Genomic DNA, 24,411 nt, shown 5'->3' with positions numbered 1-24,411 from the left:
TAAGCCTTAAAACTACACACAACATACCTTATTCTATATATAATAAATGTGCTATTGTATTGCAATGAAAGAAATACACTGCATTGTATCATAAAGTCACTTTATTTACATTTGTGATGGTCATTTATGGCTTGATGGAATGGCGTTGGAGGTCGAAGGTCAAAGGGAATTGCATGAGGACTGTAATTAAAAAAATAAACTGTGCTGTAAAATAACGTTTTGTTTACATTTTTAATGGTCATTGATGGCTTATGGAAGGAGAGTCACCTTCCATAAGGACTGTTGGTGCTGTTTGGTCGTGTGCTTCCGCCGGAGATCACTCCGCTAGCCGTGGTGGGTGTGTATTATGAAAATAGTGCTTATTATAAGGTTTAATTCTCATAAATTTGACGTTTGTAAGACGAAAAGTTTGTAAGTTAAGGCGTTTGTAAGTTGAGGTCTCACTGTACAGTCAAACCTCAGTTTTCAAATGTCTTGGGTCTTGTCCAATTCAGTTTTTGACCAAAAAGTTCGTTTTTTTTATGCCTCGGTTTACAACCAGATATCGGTTTTTGCACAGCCGCCCCCATTTCAAGCGCAGATAACCCCAGACCCATATAACTTAGAAATTAACATTTTTTTCTAATGAAAGAAAAGAGTCTAAGGTTTCTTACGCTGCATTGAATATTTATATCGTGCTAAAACTCAATATTCTGTGGGTCCTGCAATTTGAGTGAAAATGACAAAAACCCTGGCACTGGAGTGGGCACATTTTGGCAGTGAATGAGTTCATGTCGGTGACAATGGTGGTACCTGGAGTGCCAAGGGTTTTCTCAGCCTCAAAAACGAGCTCGGTAGATTTCAATTTCACACATGATGGTTTTTGTTGGCAAAGTCAGCAACAACCTTGGGAGGAGCCTTTAACTGTCTAACCATGGCGTCGAGTGAGGGGGAAACACCAGAAACACTCGGAGGGGTGGAAAGTTCCCTTTGCGACATTCACAGTGGAATGATAATGCTGCCAACAAAGTACCAGCGTGTCACGGTTCATCAAACAATCACATTCCCACGCCAGATAAGATGACGCCGAGGGAGTCTCGGATTTGTCGTTGGCAATAAATAACAATATTTCAAGAATGCAGTTACAAATGTGAGAGTTAACCGCCCTGGAATTACAATCCAAAATAGTATAATAATAAAGTGTTTTATATCATAAAGTGTTTTATAAGTTGATTCACTTCTTTGTGTGGATATGCATAGAGCGGAATTCAGCATTTGTTAAGTGGTTATGGAACCACAAGTTTGAAAAGGTCATTGAGGTCAGACGTTTTTGTTTGTTCCCAGTGTGAGAACGCTGAAGGAGGCTATTTGGGAGGAACTTTTGTTTTTACGCAAACAAAGAAACTTGACATTAAGATGAGCAAAGACCAGTTCTGCTCAACTCTGCTGGAGTCAGGTTTCAGTTTCGTGTCTACTTAATGATTATTCTTCTTTTTTTACGCCCACTTTTGACGGTATTTAAAGGACAACCGACGTCTCCGGACAAGTTGTGTCCATAATTTGTAAAATGGCTTCAAATGACTTCTACTGAGCGGATTTTAATAAGATTCCACCGCATATAGCTATATTTTACGTTTTAAGACTCGCGCTGAATATTCAGGAAGTCTTGTTTTTGAGTTGGTGACGAGTCCGTACGTGACGTCACTAAAGGACCCCCCTTGACCGTAAAAAAGATGCATTGTAGTGGTCCTTCCATCACGTCAATGTATTTTGCTACTTGTTTGGTCTGGGGACCTCGTGTTGCACCCAAAAGCCGCCAGAAGGCCAGAAGAGGGCGTCCAAGCTCCATATAAGGAATTTATCAGCCTGTGTAAACGTAGGTGGCCACAGGATGTCACCATTTTGTGCCTCTTTTTTGGGTGAGAGATTTTCCCCAATGTTGCCTCAAAATGGCACGGAATAAATTATTTAATCGATTGCAAACATGTATGCTTTCCTCTTCAGAACTATTTGAATCATATTCATAACTGGATGTGTAACAAGAAAGCATATTCTCCGAATCTGAAGCCATTGTTTTGATTCTCCAGCAATGCAAGACGTCTTGGCGTGACATCACGAACTAGGGGCGGGACTTTCTGAAAATGCCCAATTCGCAGCTAATTTTTTTTGTTTGCTAATTTTGGACACTAAGTCATTTGTATTGGTGTTTTGCATTTGACTAAAAATATCATACTGCGTGTTTTGGGTATTTTAGATGCTACAAAACGTTTTTCTGGTGTCAGTTAAAAAACAAAAAAGTGACGTTGGGTGTCCTTTAACTCCATGAACAGAAGCGACGCTTCACGATCATAGTGCGGCGTTGCTACATTACATACACTCTCAACCTCGGCTGATCTTTCATTGAGAAATGCCCCAAACACAAATCGGCCAGCATACACACATGTTCAAACACAAACACAAACACACACACACACACACACACACACACACACGTCCCCGATCCCATTTTTCCAGTCAGACTACTTCTAAATTGGCACTGCCTCCACAAAGAGAGAAATGGTCATGCAAAAGCGCAAAATGTTTTCCCATTGGCCAAATCTTCCCTCTTCTGTAATGTGAGATAGCATGTTTAAGAAGCGGGGATGGAAAGACTTGGGATATCTATTTTTTTTTGTAAACATTACAGACAGTAGGTGTGTGACAGAGTCAGGAGGGGGAAATGTGGAGATTAGCCTAGTTCTTGGGGTCATGGAGGATTGTCGGTATGGCGCCAAATAGCAACATGATGGGGTCGTAATGTTGGTTCACCATATCTGGGTGAAGAGGGAGGGGGTAAATCCGAGTTTAGGCAACACTAAATCAACAGCGATGCTATTTACACAGCGACTAATGAACCCAAAAAGGGTCTTATGAGGGCATTAGGAGCATCTTTGAGCCAGTCTGATCCCATCATCCTATCATAGCTTATTTAGAAGAGCTATCCATATTCCCCGCGCAGTTTAATGGATCCCATGCGTCATAATTTCAGAAGGAATTAAAACGATGCACTTAAACATTGTTGGTTGCTCTCTTAATAAGCACTTACCGCACAAGCGCCAGGTAACAAACCGCCAATGTGGATGGAACGTAAATTTTAACTGATGCACTTCACCTCAGAGACTGTGCCATTTCCGTTGCCATATGTCCGGCAACAGATGCAGACCTCACCGAACAAACAAGAGGAGATTTTAATTGTGCTTGTTTGGTGAAGGATTTTTGCCAGCCGAGCTGCAGATGGATGCCGCCGCCGAAGGCTCAAAGTGGCACTTTCAAAAGGGCGGCCATCACGGCGTTACTTTTGTGCTGAAAATGAGCCTGAAGTTGTCTTTCCCTCTCAGATCGGGTTTCAAATTGCTGTTTTAATCCTCGAAATGTAACCCAAACAAGATATTTGTCTTCCGTTTTCAGTTACAAACAACAAATAACTTCAAAAAGAATAGGTAACATTAAACATTCTCTCTCTCTCTGTCTCTCTCTCTCAGCATGCTAACTAGCTAGCGCTCTTTCAAGGACATTGAGCATGCTAACTAGCTAGTGTTCTCTCTCTCCCTCTCGACCCCAACCTCTCCCTATCTCGAGGATATTTGGCATGCTAACTAGCTGTCGCTCTCTTTCACTCTTTTTCTCTGTCTTGAGGCTATTTATCATGCCAACTAGCTAGCGCTCTCTCTGTATTTCTTGAGGATATTGAGCATGCTAACTAGTTATCTCTCTCCTCTCTCTGTCTCGAGGATATTTAGCATGCCAACTAGCTATCACGCTCTCACTCTTTCTGTTCTTGAGGATATTTATCATGCTAACTAGCTAGTGTTCTCTCTCTCCCTCTCGACCCCATCCTCTCCCTGTCTCGAGGATATTTTGCATGCTAACTAGCTATCGCTCTTTCACTCTTTTTCTCTGTCTTGAGGCTATTTATCATGCCAACTAGCTAGCGCTCTCTCTGTATTTCTTGAGGATATTGCGCATGCTAACTAGCTAGTGTTCTCTCTCTCCCTCTCGACCCCAACCTCTCCCTATCACGAGGATATTTTGCATGCTAACTAGCTATCGCTCTCTTTCACTCTTTTTCTCTGTCTTGAGGCTATTTATCATGCCAACTAGCTAGCGCTCTCTCTGTATTTCTTGAGGATATTGAGCATGCTAACTAGTTATCTCTCTCCTCTCTCTGTCTCGAGGATATTTAGCATGCCAACTAGCTATCACGCTCTCACTCTTTCTGTTCTTGAGGATATTTATCATGCTAACTTGCTAATGTTCTCTATCTCTCTAGGATATAGAGCATGCTAACTAGTTATCTCTCTCTACCCCTCCCAAAAAACACAACATCAATTCTTTGACTCTCAGCAATTCATTAGCTGACTCAAACAACCTTGACAATTAAAAATATCACTGGAACATTTGCGCTTTCACTGTAACTGTCGCAGGCAAAAGCAACGTTTCTACCGGTCACTTCCATTCATCCGCAACTGTAAAGCCCTCATCGAGGTTGTGTTTTGCCAATGCGGCGTGTGTGTGGGTGGGCTGATGAAATGTATAGTTTGACGTCACAGCAAAGTGATACAGTTCAAGCCACTGGTAAATTCAACAAAAGACAATACAGTACAATCCTAACAGTTTGTTCTCGAGGACGATATTGCGATTTGAACTCCAATAGCTGGGAGCACTTTCTGTGGTGTGGTCTATATATTTTGACTTATTTTCGGTAACCTTTGAAATTTCTGGAAAAATAAAATGTAAGGATTTGCGTGTATCGTCCGTTCAAGGTGAAAAGGTTAATGTAGCAGTTGATGCTATATTAGCCTTTTCCTACAAGTTAAAGTCGAGGTCAAAATCCGATCCCATGAAAATAAAAACAACTGTTAACTGATCTCAGCTCTCCATGAGAAGATTTCAATACAGTTTTCTGTGTTCGAAGGGAAATTCATGTAGGGCAATGCATCAAGCGGCTATGACATCCTTATAATTTCCAAGGTTTGGCAACTATGGCACGTTCGGCCTCAAAGCCTGCCACAATGCCACCATGTTTGATTATAGCTCTATCAACTTATCAGGACTTTTAAAAAAAACATTTCAGACACGTTGATTATACTCAGTTCATATGGCGGTAACTGAGGCATCTCCATGGCAACCAATCAGAGATTTGTACCAAGTCACAATATCTGACCGCTAAAGTCAGAGACTTCAACCAGAGCATTTTAGAGAATTTCCCTAAAGTAGGGCTAACCAAGGTTGTGTGTGTGTGTGTGTGTGTGTGTGTGTGTGTGTGTGTGTGTGTGTGTGTGTGTGTGTGTGTGCGTGTGTGTGCGTGTGCGTGTGTGTGACAGAAGATAATTATATGACAGAAAAGAAGAAGGGAGTGAGGATTAACTGGGTTTCCTTGCTGGGAGCGCCATCTAAAAATATCCATTATCTTCGTGCGGTAGCCTGTGCTATTGATTCCCTTTTCTAAAGCCTTTTGTGGATGCAGCGTGACATCATTAGGTGAGTCTTGTATGCAGGTTTGCACAGTAGGGGTTGTGGGGGACACTCAAAAACATTCGAAATGCACTTTTTTTTCAGGACAACCGACGTCACTTTTTGTATTTATTTTTAATTTTAATTAAATTATTTCATGCCATTTTGAGGCAACATTGGGGGGGAAATCGATCACCAGAAAAGAGGCTCAAAATGGCGACCTCCTGTGGCCACCTCTGTTTCCACAGGCTGATAAATTCCTTATATGGAGCTTGGACGCCCTCTTCCGGCGGCTTTTGGGTGCAACACGGTTTTCAGACCAAACATGTCCAGCAAAATACATTGACATGATCGAAGGACTGCTACAATGTGTCTTTTTTTCGGTCAGGGGCGTTCCTTTAGTGACGTCACGTACGAACTCGTCACCAACTCAAAAACAAGACTTCCTGAATATTCAGAGCGAGTCTTAAAACGTAAAATCGAGCTATATGCGGTGGAGTCTTTGTAAAATACGCTCAGTAGAAGTCATTAGAAGCCATTTTACGAATGATGGACACAACTTGTCCGGAGACGTCGGTTGTCCTTTAAAAAACTGAGCTGTCAGTGTCCTGCAGCAGAAGCCAATCAATAAAACTGCTGATGCCGGCCTGATTTTTTTTTTAAACAGTGATTGCGCTGGAGTTACATGAGGCATTTATCAATCTCCTGTCCCAACAAACATTAGTTGAGCTGCATTTGGAAACAAGCAAGGCGGGGTGGAAATCGATCCCATACAAACATCCTGCTACAAATACGCAATACAATCGTTTTAATTGGATTTTCCGGGCTTATTTTGGCTTAGCTTTCCCCTTTCTGTGTGGATCGCAAATTTCTCTGCATTGGTTTGTTCTGTTTACTGGACAATTCTGCTGATCTCGGCACATCTGCACTCTTTGTGTTCACACATGATGGCGCAGAGAAAGTAAGCAGATAGAAACAGAGCAATGTCCACAGCCTGCAGCCTGCACTCAGACAAAAAAGTGTCCAGTCATCACCCCCCCCCCCCCACCATTCGCAAACTTGAGCTCTCGGTTTTCTGCTGGTTCTTCCTGAGCAACACTCTTGCGTCCTACCTGAGTTGGGGAGCAATGAGCCATTGGAGGCTGATCTCCGAAGCATCCTCAGGCCCTCACTCCACGATCGGGATTTAGGCAGTCTTTTCAAAAGTCGTCCCAGCCGGCGTGACACCTGCCCAAAGCAGGCGCCGCTGACTTCCCCCTCCGAGTCCCCCCGAACCTCCTCCAGTCGAAGGGACACCTGACCAAAGAAGGCCCCCCCCACCGTGACCCCTTCCACATTCTCGGACCTCCCCTCCACCGTCGTCTCTCTCCTCGCTCCGTCTTGCCCAGGTGCTACCTGGGCCACGGATGGAGCGTGTTGGCACCATCTGGAGGGCATGGTCCCGTAACCCTCGCCGGCTCTTCTCTGCTGCCCCCGCCTGGCCCTGTCCCCCAGAGGGCTGCCCCATCGCCAGCCCGCCCATGGCCCCCCTCTGCCATCCCAGCGTAGCCACTCTGCCGCCGGTGCCACGCTTCGAATAAAGAGCCCCTTCTGCGCTCGCTCTGCCACCCCTCTGGGGTCTTGAACACTCACTTTGCTCGGATCCGCCAGGCCCGAGGTGCTCCTTTTTCCTCCATGGTCCTATTCTTGTGAACGCAACGCTTTCCCAGCCCTCTGTCGGTCTGTACTGCAGCACCCACACTCTGCGGTGATGTGCAGCTAGCTTAAAGAGACAGAGACGCCCCCATCCACATGCGATATCAGCCTCGCTGCACTGTACAGAACACCTCTCGTCTTTCCTTCCAGCGGGAGCGTTCACCTTCTTGCTTTTTTGACTACCAAGATTTAGTTTTAAGGAAACTAAGGGGCATATTCAGCACATTTTCCTCCATTGTATGTGATCTAAATGCTTATTAAAAGCACATGTGATCTATAGTCTGTGCCACAAAGTGTTTTTTTGTGCTTTTGACTTCAAGATGGCGCCACGAGAGTAGCTACCTTTACAGCAGCTCCAGTATTTTGTTTTTCTATTTCTTCCTTACCTTTCCTCTTCCTCCTATAACTTTACTGCTGTGTGAGAAATGTAAATTTCTCCACTGTGAGACTAATAAAGTCTAATCCAATCCAATGATCTCAATATTTGATAATGAAATTGGTTTTGATGCATTTTGATTTTTGGAGTAATTAAGGTTTTCCCAAAAACGTACACCTGTTAGGTTAATACTCAATATGGACACCTTCAAAAAAGTGTCATAAAAATTGAATTTATTAATATTTTCTTTGATTTCCACTGCATCAAATATTTTCAACAACTTCAGACCGAAGCATAGACATCATATTTTTCATTATTTCTTGATATTTTTTATGTTTTATGCCTTTTTTTCAATCAAAAGTCAAGGCCCACGAATGGCACTGGTTTAAGAAAAAAAAAATGACACCATAGACTAGAGGAAGCCATGAGAGCTAAACTTTGCAGGTCAAAGGTCATTGTGCTTTTTAACAATCTGTTCAGGGGTATTTGCTTGCCAGGGCATTCGCCTTGTGTCCGAGTACAACTACTCAAATTCTCATGGGGAGTCAGAGGGATAAGAAAAATGGTGGGAAAATGTGCTTTTCTGTAATCCTTTTGAGAACCTGTCATGTTGATCAACCTCCAGTAAAAGCAGTACCGTCGTTGAACAGGAACACCTAATTAAGACTTACAGTTGCCAAATGGTACCACAACAGCACGGTCCCCTTCAAAGCTTTAATTAAATCCAAATGTGACATCTGACTCGTCTGCCGTGCCTGTAATCCCAGTCTCTCCATCCATCAGACATAATCCCAGGCAGGAGACACGTAGCAGGGATTAAACAGGGTGCCAATATCGCTCCCTCCCTCTCCTCTGCTTCTTCTGGTACAGTAAACTCAGGTTCAAAAAAAATATGTCACAGACAACATTAAAAAACCAAACAAGCAGCATCATAAGGATGATGAAGGATGCAAACCTGAAAATAAGAAATTGGTTGCAAGAAATCCGACGGTCAATCCCTGTGATTTTATGGTTGTTTTTCAAAGTGGAGCACTTTCTATTTTGGTTCTTCCAAGCCACAAAAATATCCAAAAACACCATTTATGTTACCCCGCATGGCTGCGTATCCATCTCTGATGTATTGTAAGAGAATTTTGCAGAGTAGAACATTTATTCTTAGGGCCAGCAAATAAAATGCCCTAACCCCTCCCACAAAAAAAAAAAACTTTTTTTATGTGCCTTCTGAAAAAACTCCGACAGTAATCTCAGCTCTCGCTTCACTGGGCGGACAATCGCTGATGGAACATTAAAACAGACAGCCCCGCAGTGCTGCGGACACTCGCACTACAGTAGTCTATGTACGCCTTTGACATTGCATCACTACAATTATGCACAACTTTTTTTTATCATAATCAAAATGAGAAAGCCTTTAGTAGTCCCACAATGGCGAAATTTGCAATATTCTATGTTTCCTTTGTCTTAAATTTTGTATTTGTCGTCCCTATGTAAAAGCAGTGATACTGCTTCCATGGACATTAAAAGAAAACAGACAGCCAGTAGCATGAGTTGCTCAGCGTTTTTGGGTTCTTTGAAATGCAGGATTATTGTTATTAGTATCATGACAGCACATGCTTGCATACATTTCCGACAAAACAGTCTGTCTTAAAGGACAACCGATGTCTCCGGACAACTTGTGTCCATAATTTGGAAAATGGCTTCAAATGACTTCTACTGAGCGTATTTTACAAAGATTCCGCCGCATATAGCTATATTTTACGTTTTAAGACCTGCGCTGAATATTCCGTAAGTCTTGTTTTTGAGTTGGTGACGAGTCCGTATCTAACGTCTCTGAAGGAATGCCCCTGACCGAAAAAAAAAGACACATTGTAGCAGTCCTTCCATCACGTCAATGTATTTTGCTGTACTGTTTGGTCTGAAAACGTCATGTTGCACCAAAAAGAGCCAGAAGAGGGCGACCAAGCTCCATATAAGGAATTTATCAACCTGTAGAAACGGGCTGATTAATTCCTCACAGGGAGCTTGGTCGCCATTTTCTGCTTCTTTTTTGGTTACACATTTCCCCCCAATGTTGCCTCAAAATGACACGGCAGGACTTCTTTAATCAATTGCAAACATGTATGCTTTCCTCTTCAGAACTATTTGAATCATATTCATAACTGGATGTGTAACAAGAAAGCATATTCTCCGAATCTGAAGCCAATGTTTTGATTCTCCAGCAATGCAAGACATCTTGGCGTGACGTCACGAACTGGGGGCGGGACTTTCTGAAAATGCCCAATTCGCAGCTCAATTTTTTTGTAGACTTTGGACACTAAGTCATTTTTATTAGTGTTTTGCATTTGAATAAAAATATACTAAGTGTTTTGGGTATTTTAGATGCTATAAAACGTTTTTCTGCTGTCAGTTAAGAAACAAAAAAGTGACGTCGGTTGTCCTTTAAAGCACCGAGACGCTGTCACCCAATTGACTGAGGCAGTCCAGGTGTTTGTGATGTCAAACGTAACCACGTGAGCCCATCAGAATACTTCCAACATTTTTTACCAGACTGCACATAAACAGGCACCATTCAGTGTTTCGGTTGTTTCTGGAATGCAAGAGGCAACAACACATACTTCAAGATGACAAAACAAAAACCACCATTTTTTCCTCTCCTTCTCTTTAAACAAGAGCCATAAATCCTGGAGAAAGAACAAGGAGGCAAGGCTGGAAGGACCAGATAATGAGCTTTCCATGGATAAATGTTGGCAACATCCGTACAGCAAAATGTCAGTAACCAAAACAACAACTGATGACTTGTCCCCTCTTCACAAGATCGCAGGCTATAGTCACCCATACTACAGTATATCCTGAAAATTCCGAAAAAAGTATCTTTATATATATATATATATATATATATATATATATATATCGCATATATATCGCTATACAGTATATATAGATATATATGTCAACTGCTCGACATTCAGTGGTTATTCTGCCTTTCGTGATAGATAAACTACCTAAAGTGTCCTTGAGAGCTTAAAATGTAATGTATTATTATTATCATTATTATTATTATTAAAGTTTGTTGTCTGGAATCTTTGATTCCAAAGGTTCTTTGATCTGTGACGTCGTAGGTTCTTTGATCTGTGACGTCATTGAAGTCGGCGCTAATTGGTTGCAACCAAATGACGCGCGCATGCGTACATGTTCTCTCTAACACTCCCACGGGGATAATGGAAGATCGAATGTTGAGGCTCGCTTCGCTCACGTGATGTCGCTAAAAGCAAAACAACGAACTCAAACGCGTGTTCGTTCGAAGTTGTCAACAAATATCCCGATTAATTTTTCGGAAAATTCTGTAAATTCATGATTTATTTTAATCCGCGAAAATCCAGGGGACTTTCATATCTGTTAGTGAAATCTTTATGCGAATTAGTAAAGCAATCCCAGCACTATATTAATTATTAACAGAACGTTTATTCAGTGTGTCCCACGAGCTGTTTTTCGGCTACCAGTGCCAATTTAGGCTTAATATATGTAGATAAGTTAGAGAATACACCCTACTAGTAAACAAGCGATTTCTTCACCAAGAATAAACATGCAGTTCGTATCACGAGTATGTTTTCGGTTGTTTTTTCGACTACCAGTGCCAATTTAGGGTGAATATATGTGGATCTGTTCGATAATAAATCGTACTAGTAAACACGCTGTTTTCATCACCACGAATAAACATGCAGTGAGTGTCACCAGTATGTTTTCAGTTACTCGTCGTGAGGCAAAACGGAGCACCAGAAAATTGTTGTACTCACTTTGACACTCGATGGCTTCAGCGGTGATTTGACGGCTGCAAGCATCGCACCAGTCCTGCGTAACGGCTTTGGCCTCGAACCGATGTCCAGCACCCTTGTCGGCCGACAGCGTGAAGATGGCCCAGGCCTCTCGGCGGGGAGGCTCGGTGCGTGCCAACCTGACCACTCCGGTCCTGCCTTGCGTGAGACGCTCCAGAGGCAGACCCCCGTTCTCGTCCCGGACGGTCACCGAGCTAAAAATGTCCTGGTGTCCGATCTCTTTGTTGGTATACTCTCGTCGGCTGTGTCGAAGCCGGTGCGGGGCAGCAAGTGCCGCGTTATTCGCGACGTCGACTGGGGGATCCCGGAGGGCAGCGTTACGGTCGTGAGAGTCCCCCCCGGCTGTGGCGCACCAGTCAGAACACGCGCTGCCTTGCTGCCTGGCTTGGTCCGGGCTACGTGGCGAAGCGGGGGCAGACGAGGCTCCTCTGCACCCGCCGATGGGAGTCCCGCCGGTTGCAACAGTCGGTTCTGCGGGCAAATGACATGTCCCGGCTTGGTCCGCAACGGTGACAGAAACGCATCTTTTCAACATCATTTTCTCCCAAGAAGACTTCCTCAGAAGGGGCAGTTTCTTCTTGCTGGCAGCCGGTTTAAAGATCCGGAGCAACGATTCCGTGTCCAGCCTGTGCTGGGCCGGGTGTTGGCCAACAACGCTCGCCGAAGCCATCTCGATTGCAAGCTGCTTAACGCGTGTGCCGTGTTGTGCTCCGTCCGTGGCGAGAATGTTTATTCAACTGGCGGGTGACACCGGCGTGCCGTCGTGACGTCACGACGCAGAGTTCTTCGAAACCCTCGGGCGCGCTCCTTCCAAAGCGACGTGCGCGCGCTCAGACTCTCAATTCGAACGTTTTAACTGTTAAATGTTGGTTCCTATGCAGATTTGTTGGAAATAATCTGGCGACAGGAAAAAACAATATTAATTGTGTGGGTTTATCACAAGATTAAGCAAGAAATGTCCCCATTGTGGGGTATAAAAGGCTTTCTTATTCTGAAAAAAAAAATGAGTCGTGTGTGTGTGTGTGTGTGTAGTTTTAAAATTAGTCCCTACACTTCAAAACAAATGTAATTTATAGTCTTTGTCAAAATAGGCATGTTATTGTCGGTCCACCTCCGTAGATGATGACACAATATGGAAAAAATAACTTAATAGGAACCAGGTGTGTGGAAAAGAGGGTCAGTTGCGACATGGAGGAACGTGCTAACGATGGTGGCAACTGATTTGAAGAAAGAAAATACTTTTTTTTTCGTTTTTTTACATATACACGCTGAATCAGGACACTTACTTTCACCTGTCTTTTAATTTAAATGCAAGTATATGGGGGGGATTCCATTTGTATTTACTTTCACTTTTCTTATTGTACAAGAGAAAACCATCTCTCACAACAGAACGAAACTGGCATATATAACAAATGTTAGCCCTTTCATTCACACTGTCACCTGATCACATGATAAACTATCCATTGAAGTAACTGCTCTCCTAGAAAGGGTTCAAATAAAATGAACTCACCTGTGCACAACTGACACAATTGAAAGAACATTAAAGCCTGACCTTTAAAAAACCCTCTCCATTCTGAGTCAATAATCTGTGTTTGTCCTGTGCAGATAATGTCACAAGAAAAGCAGGAGTTGCAACATGGAAACAACAATACAGGGACGGGCTAGAAAATGACTTGAATTAAATCAAACAAAGCCCCTCAATTGATTTAATCACAGTGTGTGACGTGGTAAACCAAAAAAATATGTAAATAAATCATGGGAGACATGACGGGCTAGATAGTGAGACGATGTGGTCAGGAGATGAAATGATGTCTAAATTGCATGGTTTGGTTTTATATTACATATAGAGCGCACAACAAATTACTTGGAATTAATGAATTGAATGTACAGTACCTTTATTCGTCTCACGGTGGAGAAATTTACATTTCACAGAATAACTAGTTTTCAAATTTGAAGTAAAAAATAATGACGTTATTGTGGGTTACATTGTGGGCACATTTTTAAATTTTGGTTTGGACTTTCGCAATCATCATGGCACTTGACATGCCTGATTTGCTTTCGTGGGCCGAATAAAATGATGTGGCGGGCCAGATTTAGCCCCCGGACCTTGACTTTGACACCCGTGGTTTATCTTATTATGAGGAATTGGAAAATCAAAAGAATTCTTGATGTGCCGAATTTCAATTCTCCTAAAATACAATTTCATAGACTTTAAACTCAAACAAAATGGTGATAATTCGCAGCCACTCCCAACATATCAAGGTCGTGAATATCGTGGAATACCTCGTGGAGTGATATGTGGAATGAGATGCTCCTAATGTGGCACCAAACTGTATTATACCCCATGATCGCTTAAATAGCAAGTTCAATGACTTTGAAAAGGATAAGCAGTACAAAAAAATGCATGGTTGGATAGATAAAAAGCATTCATGAGGTTCGCATTGCTCGCAAACGACACACACACACACACACACACACACACACTTTCTCAGCGGTGTTTTCTCCCCAAGTGTGAGCCTTATCTCTTAATTGGTACGCAATCTGTCCGTCTTCAGCTCCCTCTTTTAGCAGGCAGTCTTTGATTGCGTCACAGCGGTCATCCAGTAAATGTTCAGCAGGCAATTAAAACGAGCCGCCTGTCACAGTGTGGCTGGTCGTGCCAAGCTCGGCCTTACGGACACCGAAGAGTTCACTGCTTCCAGACTGCAAAAGAAAAAAAATACATGAGTACAAGCGACAGGGGAAACTGAATCTGGTCATGAACAACACATAAGCCATTTTACTGACCGCTCAATAATGGCGTTGCTACACTGAAGTTCCCGGACCAGAATTTCCATTTCTTCTTTTAGGTGGTACATCCTTGGCCAAAGAAAGACATGCTAGCATGCAAGCTGTCTGTCATTTGCATTCACACACAGTCTCACATGCACACAAACCTGGACACCATTTGTTCCTTGTCCCCATGTGGTATTTCCTGCTGCTGCTGTCCTGTGCCGCTCGACTGTAGCGTGACCAATATTCTGTCCAGTGTCTGAGGTAATCAGATGACATGTTGCATTCAAATAAGTAAAAAAAAAAAATTGACTGACAATGAGTACATTACCACATAACCACACAAGACCACATGGTTATAAGAATAAAGTCACAATTTCAATGGTGGAAACGAATACAGTCAAATTTCAGTTTTTGACCATAATTAGTTCCAGAAATCTGTTTGAAAACCGATTTGGTAAAAAATCGAAACATTTCCCATGTAATCAATGTCTGCCTTTTTAATTTATGTTTATTTTTTTATCGTGATTGGAAAATACAAACAACCTGCTCACAATGGAACGCTACATGAGGATAATGCGTCAGTCACAATGAGACACGACACAAGGAAGTGACGTATAAGGAAACGGAGGGGAGTCGAGTGTTGCATTCAAAAAATACAACATTTTTGGTGGAAAACTGAATTGGTCAAGAATCAAGACGTTCAAAAACCGAGGTTTGACCGTACCTATAAAATGAGGACTCGTAAGGTTTTACAATACTCCATCACTATAAGCATTAAAGAGCGACTGTGTTTTTCAGTATAGGTAATCTAATCACTTAAACAGCAAAAATCATTAAAAAAAGAGATCTATTCTTTGACTTTTTTAGTTCTATATCAAAATATCATAAAATGTATCATAAAGTGATGCAAATTAAATTTGTTTTCATTGAGAGTAATTAATGGAGACTGAGTCCAACTCACTTTGTTTTGGTGCTGCTCCGTTATCGCAAGATCAGCCAACAAGCCCGTGCAGAAGGAACTGAAGTCTTGTAGGTGGTTCTGCATTTCAAGTAAGATTCTGTAGATACAACCGAGAGAAATTAACTCAATTACTTCCTTCATAACCATGTAAAGTGAACTCAAAAATCCTGTTTCTAAATACATTCGGCCAGGAGAGGAAAAGTGGGGGACAGAAATCTCACTTAAAGGACAACCGACGCCTCCGGACAAGTTGTGTCCATAATTTGTAAAATGGCTTCAAATGACTTCTACTGGGCGTATTTTAATAAGATTCCACCACATAAAGCAATATTTTACGTTTTAAGACTCGCGCTGAATATTCAAGAAGTCTTGTTTTTGAGTTGGTGACGAGTCCTCACGTTACGTCACTGAAGGAACGCCCCTGACCGAGAAAGGACACATTGTATCACGTCAATGCATTTTTTTACTTTGTTTGGTCTGAAAACTTTGTGTTGATCCGTGTTGATGGTGAAATTAGAAGGAAAACACATAAATAACACGAAATGAATCGTGTGTGTTGCACCGAGCATCTATTTCATATTCGCTGACAAAAATTCTAAGGAAACAAATCAGCCGGTTTCCACAGAGCTTTGTCGCCATCTTCTGCCTCTTTTTGGTGCTATATTTCCCCCCTCCCAAATACCTCAAAATGACACGGAATAAATTCTTTAATCGATTGCAAACGTGTATGCTTTCCTCTTGAGAACTATTTGAATCATATTCATAACTGGATGTGTAACAAGAAAGCCTGTTCTTCGAATCTGAAGCCATTGTTTTGATTCTCGAGCAAGGCAAGATGTCTTGGCGTGACACCACGAACAAGGAGGCGGGACCTTCTGAAACTGGCCACTTCCGGGTTCAATTTGAAGTAGTTTTTTAGACACATTATGTCATTTTTATTGGTGTTTTGCATTTGACTAAAAATATCATACTGCGTGTTTTGGGTATTTCAGATGCTATAAAACGTTTTTCTGATGTCAGTGAAGAAACAAAAAAGTGATGTCGGTTGTCGTTTAATTTTGTTTGGACCACAACCATGCATTAGTCTGGCTATTAGAAAGCGCCTCATTGTCTGCCCTGAGTGCTTGCAAATTACGCTGAAAAAAGGTAGAACCACCCGTTTTGGGTAAGAGTCTGTGGTTTGAAGATGCTCTGACCTGCTCCATGTCCTGGTGGTGTCCAAGAGGTCCTTGTATTTTAGCACACAGTTGTCTCTGGTGAGAGACTTAACCCGCTTGATGTGTGACGACAGTTGGATTCTGTCAAAAGACGGTGACAATCAGATTATGCGATGATTTTCTTAGGCTGCAAGCAGCAGTGCAACAGTTCATCGTGACACCTACTTTTCAAACTTGTGGATTTGTTCGTCATTATATAACAACTCTGTGGAGAAAAACAAAGTTAGACAGGGCAATGCAATCAGGTCTGTGACGTTAAGAGATGCACACATACTGCCTGAAAGTCTGTCTTTACGGTAAAGCTGATGAATGGCCGTAATTTTTTCAAGGAGCATCTGCATTTTCTGACAGCTGGAGGAAAAGAAAAAGTCCAAAGTCGCACCCCCGTATACGCGTCACTTCCTGCTTTCGTACCTTTTGTCACTGGTCAGAATCTCTGCAAACTTGGCCTGCTCGATCTGCAAGTGATCCAAGCGGTTCTGAAATTCCCGAATGCCTGCAATGTACCCAGGCAGCTGATCATTGACCTGAAAGGATCAAAGCAGCAGCCACACATTGTGTTACAAGTGAAGCCGATATTTTCAGCCCTTTTTATACTCGTACTATGTACAATTTTTTTCATGTTATATTTTTGCACAGTTATACATTTCAGTCTTCTAACATTTCTATTATGCATAGAATATTTTGTTTTTAATCTTTTCACCCCCCCCCCCCAACCTTTTCAATTTTGCTGCTTTAGATTGCAAATTTCCTCATTGTGGGACTAGTAAAGGTTTTCTGATTCAGATTCTGAACTGTTTTGTTTAGTTGTTTTCCTTTCCAGCTAAATTAACATACTGTATTTTCTGGTGTATAAGGCACAGCCAAAATCCTTCATTTTCTTTAAAAGCTGACCCTGCACCTTATACGCCAGTGCACCTTATATGTGAAGTAATATTGAGCCACAACAGGTCTCGCAACTACTGTCAGCAGCCACCGACTCCATTTCTCCCTCGTAGAAGTAGTGCATAATCCCAGCCTCCAATATAGCGCCTTAAAATGGGGTGTGCCTTCTATTTGGAAAACATATATATATATATATATATATATATATATATATATATATATATATATATATATATATATATATGTGTGTGTTAAGTTTAAGAAATCATAAATCGGGAGATTTTCATACTCGTGACTCTGTGGTAAAATAATGTGAGCGTTACAAAAGTGTAACTTAGAAGTAAATAAAACACAAAAATGCTTTGTTTGTTTATACATTCAATTAGTATGAAAATGTATTTTGTTTTTTTACATTTTCTTTTGTTTCATCTTACAAATGAACTGTCTGTATTGTGTCAATAGATGCTTTATAAAGTGAGTATTGTGGTCAAAATTGGGAGTCTCCCGACCAAATAGTGAGACTTAACGTATGTTTATATATTACAGTAAAGTCTCGTTATATCGATATTCAAGAGAGTCCGAAAAAATATCGATATAACCGGGACTATCGATATATCCGACCCTGTTTGCATGTAATTTTCTCCGTGCGTGCATAGAAATAGTATCGATATAACCGGGACTATCGATATATCCGATATCGATATAACGAGACTTTACTGTATATTTGGAATATGTTTTTCATTCATTGAAGGTGCGCCTTATAGTCCGGTGCACCTTATCAATGGAAAACGTTTGAAAATACACGATTCATTGGGGGTGCGCCTTATACACCGGAAAATATGGTATATCAGAACCCAAGACATTTTTTTCATTTGAAACTAGTCCAAACTTTCCAATTGATCCAGTTTAAGCTACACAGAATGTCCTGCTTCTGCATTTACAGTTGACCAAAAGCTCACTTACTTGATGTAACCTGTCACTCTTATCAGTGGCACCCAAGTTTTCGGAAGCATGGCGATGTCTTTGTTATGTGAAAGACACGGGAGAAAAAAATTAAGACGAGGGTATGTATTAAATTCCCGTCACTTTACCCGGAAGGCCTGCAAAAGTAGACTCACAGAGTAAATATCCTGTGTTGTACGTCAAGGCAGGATTTGAGCCTAATGCCGATCTGTGCAATACTGTGCATTGCTTCCCCACACTCCCTGCGCAGCTTCATCCTGAAATACAGAAATGGCTTGTTTCACTAGGGGGAGGAAAAAAATTAAGCACTCAGCTTGAAGACGAGAAAATGATGGCCAGTCTGATTTTGTGGTAGAGCATTGCAGTGTCAAGTGGAAATAAGAACAAAGAGTGCTCCTCACATGTAACTGTAATATCCCTCCAGCAAAAGCTCTCTATACGAGTGCAGCAGTTGTGTAATCCTCCGATACTGGTGGACCACTCCAACTATTAACTTCAATGACAAAAAAAGAGGGGGCGGGGGGTAATAATGACTTGAGGATTTTTATTTTATTTCATCTAGCAACAATAGGATAAATAAAAAAAATGCTAACTTTGGTGAAATTGGAGTCGGCCATGACGTCAAACTTGGCTGGGATGATCGGCGTGTCTGCTACAGACGGGCCACATATAAACAAAAGCTAGCCATTAACTCATTCAATGCCATTGACGAATGTATTCAGGCATTAAAAATATGACGTAGAGCGCCATTCCTGAATTTGTCCGGGTTTTGTTTTTTTCATGCTTGGGTGCCAATAAAGCGCTGCCCATGGCCTCCGGCAATGATTTCTTTTCCAATAGGGGGCAGCATTTCCTTTTTTTTCCCATTATAGCACTTTCTTCCAGTTTCAGCTGCTGATCAAGCGCTCTATAACCCAATATGTATGCATTGTATTGTATTGTATTTTGGACAGCCGCCCTCATTTCAAACTCATATAACTCCAGATCCATATAATTTAGTAATTAACTCCTTTTTTCTGATGAAAGAAGAGAGTATAAGGTTTCATACGCTGCAGTGAATGTTGATGTAATCCTAAAACTCAATATTCTGTGGGTCCTGGAATTCGAGTGACAATGACAAAAACCCTGGCACTGAAGTGGACACATTTTTGCACGTTTGGCAGTGAATGAGTTAATACGCGATAGCATAAATTCAAGTAAGTGCATCTTACGTTCCCTAAAGGGCAGGCTGCTGTTTGCTTCTGACCCCTGACTCAGCAGGATGAGAGGCTTTCTGGCTGTCGTGTGAGGGAGGTTGACCACCTTCATGCTGCCCTCTAGTGGGAGTTTATGGCCCAAGTAGAGCAACTGTTGGTGTTGGACATCAATTCCCGTCTGCATTGTGACCTCCTCAAAGAAAGCAGATACTCTAGGTAGAAGGACAAAATGAGCGTACGTTGCAGCTACACAAAAATAACAATTGTCTGTTGGTATATCAACCAACAAAGATTCCAAAATGTGCAGACTCACGTGTTGTGTTGATGTATGTACACACAATGCGCCGTAGCCTGCTGGAGAGCAAACAGGTGCACCGGTTGTCGTTGCAGGATGTCAATTGTAGCAGTGATGAACTGGTCGAAACTCCAACACCTCTCCTGGTCTGCTTCGAGTATACCGGCAAGTACAGGAACTAGATGCATCTTGAGACCACTATGGAGATGGTCAAAGGTGACAAGAAAAAATAGCCACGATTGCCGCAGATGTACAAGCATTTTCTAACTTTTTATTAACTCATTCACTGCCAGACAATGTGCAAAAATGTATCCACTCCAGTGCCAGGGTTTTTGTTATTTTCACTCAAATTGCAGGACCCACATAATATTGAGTGTTCGGACTATATAAACGTTCAATGCAGCGTAAGAAACCTTAGAATCTCTTCTTTCATCAGAAAAAAAGGTAATTCCTAAATTATATCGATATGGAGTGATAAGAACTTGAAATGGGGTCGGCTGTACAAAATATAATAGAATACATACATATTGATTTATATGGCGCTGTAACAACAGCTGAAGCTGTAACAAAGCGCTAACATGGACAAAATGCAAATTCTGCCCCATCGTGGAAGGGAAAAAAAAAACATTGTCAGAGGTCTGACCAGCGCTTTATCAGCACCCCTGCGAAAAAAAAAAAAAAAAAAAAAACAGAACAAATTCGGGAATGGCGCTCAACGTCACACTTTTCAATTCCCGAATAAATCCGGGAATGGCAGTGAATGAGTTAACCATAAATGCAGTTTAAAAGAGCAATCAAGTTCCAATTATCCAGGGAAGTGGCTTACTGTGACAATTGGCAGCTGTCCGGCAGGTATGAGCTCCACTCTATCGGTCCTTTATCGACACGCTGTAATCCAGAAATAGTCCCCGGTGGTTTCTCTGCTGTGATTTTATACCTACACAACAAAACCAGGGGTTCATAACAATAACTTCAATAAACACGCGCTGACAATGCTCACTCAAACCACATTTAAAGACTTACATGGTCTGCTTGTCCCTACGGGGCCCTCTGAATGGCATGAAGGGGAGCGACCCCGTGGCAGTGTGGTAAAAGGTCACCCCGACGCTCCATAGATCCACGCTCACTCCATACGTCTTCTGGTGATGCGCACGGAGCACCACACGCTCATACATGTCCGGATGCTATCGTCAATAGCACAAATAATTACACAATAGAACTTTACAAGTAAGACTTTTTCCAGAAAAGAGAGCCAGCTTCAGAGTCCATCAAAAAGATGAACAAATGGCAGAAAGTAGCTTGTGGGTCTTGCTGATTCAGTTTAAAAAATGTTGATTTTTGGCTCGGCTATGAGGTTTTTTTTTCCATTTGTGTTTCCAATGTCCGATTTGATATAATGCTTATGCAACTAAGTAAATTAAAATATTTTAACAGTACTCAAAATATTGTCACTAAAATGGGCAGTTCCGCATATATGTGCTACAAGTTGATGAAGTACCAGGTACTTCATCAACTTGATACGTTCTAACCAACATTGAAGTTGTGACAGTAATCGTTCTACCCACTAGAGGTCGCAAATGTTTCAAGTCACTTTGATGTGAAAACAATGAGACTTTAACATCCACCATTATCTGAAGAGTTTATCGTCACGATGGTTGTCAACATGTTTTTTTCTAAGGGTGCACGTACATTAGAAAGACATTTGGACGGTACTTGATTTAGAAATCAAGTACCGAAATTTCCGCCATAGTGCAAATCTCCCCATTGTGGGACTATAAAAGGCTTTCAGATTCTGATCTCTCTTAAAGCATTTAGACTTCATGTTCTCGCATCACAGCAATTTTAGATTATTTTTTAATTAATAATATAATAATAATTTCAGATTATTTACAACTGCTGCACACAATTACTGCTAACCACAAGTCACCGTACAGGAACCATTTCTTGTTTGTTTCTGCTATAAAATAACACTTTACAATTTACAGAACTTCAGTTGCCACAAGATGGTGGCAAAGTACAGTATTACTTTCTTTGGCCTGAGCACAAAAACAGGAATTCTAGCAAATGGAAGACAGAATTTAAGAGACTGTCAATTACTTTCAGTTATTCCCCAAGGCTAACTTTATTGATATTATGTGAGGTGCCAGTTATCAAGAAAATCTGGCAAGAAACAATCACAATACAGAAAACACAATGCAGGTAAAAGACCACCATGAGTGAGGCTTGCTCATTAAGTAATCATTGCAAAACTGATTTCTGGAGTACAACAATGTCACACAAACCGTACCTCTTATTGTGATTCCTTACCAGATATTCTTCAGTTCCATAAATGGACATAAACTTCTCATCATCCTCCAACTCTCTCGCCGCTCCGAAGTCAGTGAGCTTATAGACAGACCTGCCGTCCTCGCCCGTCTGACGCATTATGTTGCCTGGTTTAATGTCCCGATGCACCACACCGTTCTCTCGTAGGTGGTTCATTCCCTGTACTAAAATGGAATGGAAGTGGGCAATTATTCTCATGAAATGCTGAGGTGACAGCAAAAGTCAGTGTTTGCAATCGATTAAAGAATTTATTGCGTGCCATTTTGAGGCAACATTGGGGGGGAACTGTCTCACCCAAAAAAAGAGGCACAAAATGGCGACCTCCTGTGGCCACCTCCATTTCCACAGGCTGATAAATTCTTTATATGGAGCTTGGACACCCTCTTCTGGTGGCTTTTGGGTGCAACACGAGGTTGTCAGACCAAACAAGTACAGCAAAATACATTGACGTGATGGAAGGACTGCTACAATGTGTCTTTTTTTTTCGGTCAGGGGCGTTCCTTTAGTGACGTCATGTACAGACTCGTCACCAACTCAAAAACAAGACTTCCTGTATATTCAGTGCGAGTTTTAAAACGTAAAATATAGCTATATGCGGTGGAATCTTATTAAAATACGCTCAGTAGAAGTCATTTGAAGCCATTTTATAAATTATGGACACAACTTGTTCGTAGACGTCGGTTGTCCTTTAAGTGTCTACTGTACATTCAATAACTTCAACCTACCAACACATTGCAATACAGTGAGAAACTCCGCCTCAGCCAGTCCAAAAGCATTTTCTGGCTCTTCAAGCACGTTGAGCAAACTTCCCCCCGAGCAGAATTCCATCACTAAAACTTTTTGTTTGGATGGCAGCTGCAAAAGAGAAAATGTCTGTAAAACTTCACTTTTACACCGCAATCAGGTGAATGCTTCTGTTTAAAGTAATCCGTTGTACAATTTGTCAATTAAATGTCATCCTTTTATGAAAAGGCAGCTTTACCTCCTCCACGGCGTAAAGCTTGACAATATTCTTGTGGTTGAGCTTCCTCAGCATGTCAAACTCCCTCATCTGCACCTCATGAGTGCGGTTGTAGCTTGCCAAGTTGAAAACCTTGACAGCTACCAATTCACCTGTTCGCTAAAACAACAACAAAAACATACAAACAAGACTCAGAAAAGGGAAAAAGGTCAGCGTCAATGTTCTCCAGCCAAAATGTGAGGGGCACAGATATGAGGAAGACAGACGCAATCGTGTTTATTGGGGGAAAAAAACATGGTTACCTTATTTCGAGCCTTGTAGACGGAGGCCGTCGCCCCTTGACCCAGGACATCCTGTAACGACCACAGGTAGCTGGGTGTGCTGGCCGTCATCTCTGTCATTATGGCAAAAAAAAAAACAACACTCAAAAGCTTTATTTTTCATATTTAAGTAAAATATAAAAGGAGTAAATTGTCAAACCGTGGAACACAAATAAAGACAGTATTTTCGTACTACTGTTCCTACACATGCTAATACATAACTCAAAAGCTTAGGAGGTGCGAACAGTGATTTTTCAGAGCAGTGATAAATATTGCAAACCACAACATTGTATTGTAGTTTACCACTCAGTAGTGTCAGTAATCAGTTTGCGCCCGAAAAGTGCCTTTAAAACGGACTGTGCATGAGAAAAGACGTACAATATGGCACAATTGTAGATATAAAAAACAACATTGGTAACAAGATAAACCATACCTGAGGGCGAAAGTCTTTGCGATGGCTGCTGCTAGTGTTAACTATTTTTTATCCTTTGCTTGGTTTATGGAGGTACAAACGTTTTGTATTTAGACTTAAAAGTTGCGTCGCTAAAATATTTTAGTGTTTCAACTCACGGGAGGAAGTGTCTGCTGGCTGCTGAAGTCGTTCGTTGTTGATTGCGGAAATGAAGCTGGCTGACTTTGCGAAGATGAACTGTTTCTAAAGTAGTGACACCATATAAAAAAGTTGCTTTTCTGCTTAAGGCCAACTCTTGAAGAAGTGGATTTTAGAATGGAACGGCGACAAAGTTACTTACATCCGCGTCTAAAATAGTTGCTCGAAAGTGGGTCATGTGGCATAACGTGTTGACATACAAAGCACGTTATTTATTCAGTAATACTAAACTAATAATAATAAGCAGTAATACTAAAGTACAAATAACTTCTTTTCGTTGTCGAATTAAACGTTATTAAATTATTAAACATTACGAAAGCACGTACTGTATCTCAAAAGTTACTTGTGCGAAGTGGATTGTGGGAGTGGTAGTCATTGGAATGACAATTTCTCAGCACTGGAACTAAATTTCGAATATAAGATGGGGGAATGATGACGGGAATCGATTAAAACTGACGATCGTTCGTTTAATTGTTTTATGCTTCAATAACCTGCAACGTGGAATCTATATAGTAAACATGTTTGTATTT

At 41.5% G+C, this 24,411-nt stretch overlaps 2 protein-coding genes across 4 annotated transcripts in view; both read right to left on the bottom strand.

The window, feature by feature from the left end:
* rassf5 (Ras association domain family member 5) overlaps positions 1-13,981 on the bottom strand; it is a 28,495-nt gene extending 14,514 nt beyond the window's left edge. The window contains exons 1-2 of the mRNA XM_089009773.1: positions 13,657-13,981; positions 11,335-12,270 (exon numbers count right to left, since the gene is read on the bottom strand). Coding sequence (XP_088865899.1) covers positions 11,335-12,043 — 709 coding nt within the window. The 5' untranslated portion in view covers positions 12,044-12,270; positions 13,657-13,981. The remainder of the gene's footprint in view (positions 1-11,334; positions 12,271-13,656) is intronic.
* ikbke (inhibitor of nuclear factor kappa B kinase subunit epsilon) lies at positions 13,969-24,211 on the bottom strand. Of its 3 annotated transcripts, none has more exons than XM_089009770.1 (22): positions 24,024-24,211; positions 23,842-23,926; positions 23,254-23,345; positions 22,973-23,110; positions 22,716-22,845; positions 21,973-22,154; positions 20,689-20,849; positions 20,492-20,602; positions 19,684-19,863; positions 19,386-19,582; positions 18,768-18,826; positions 18,576-18,667; positions 18,330-18,431; positions 18,175-18,232; positions 16,741-16,853; positions 16,601-16,677; positions 16,492-16,531; positions 16,306-16,407; positions 15,110-15,206; positions 14,310-14,404; positions 14,161-14,232; positions 13,969-14,076 (listed from the first exon to the last, which is right to left on the bottom strand). In XM_089009770.1, exons 1-22 carry the CDS (start codon positions 24,057-24,059, stop codon positions 14,013-14,015), a joined length of 2,283 nt encoding a protein of 760 aa, XP_088865896.1. In that variant the 5' UTR covers positions 24,060-24,211; the 3' UTR covers positions 13,969-14,012. The 3 variants fall into 3 exon arrangements, with proteins under 3 accessions (XP_088865896.1, XP_088865898.1, XP_088865897.1); XM_089009772.1 differs by adding an exon at positions 23,705-23,757 and having other exon boundaries at positions 23,842-24,209; XM_089009771.1 differs by lacking the exon at positions 24,024-24,211 and having other exon boundaries at positions 23,705-23,843.
* Between the last annotated feature and the right edge of the window lie 200 nt (positions 24,212-24,411).

This window comes from Hippocampus bargibanti, linkage group LG12 (assembly GCF_051943395.1).
Source record: "Hippocampus bargibanti isolate YZ-2025 linkage group LG12, ASM5194339v1, whole genome shotgun sequence".
NCBI classification, from domain to species: Eukaryota; Metazoa; Chordata; class Actinopteri; order Syngnathiformes; family Syngnathidae; genus Hippocampus; species Hippocampus bargibanti.
Note: the sequence above shows the minus strand (reverse complement) of the source record. Positions and strands in the feature narration are given on the sequence as shown.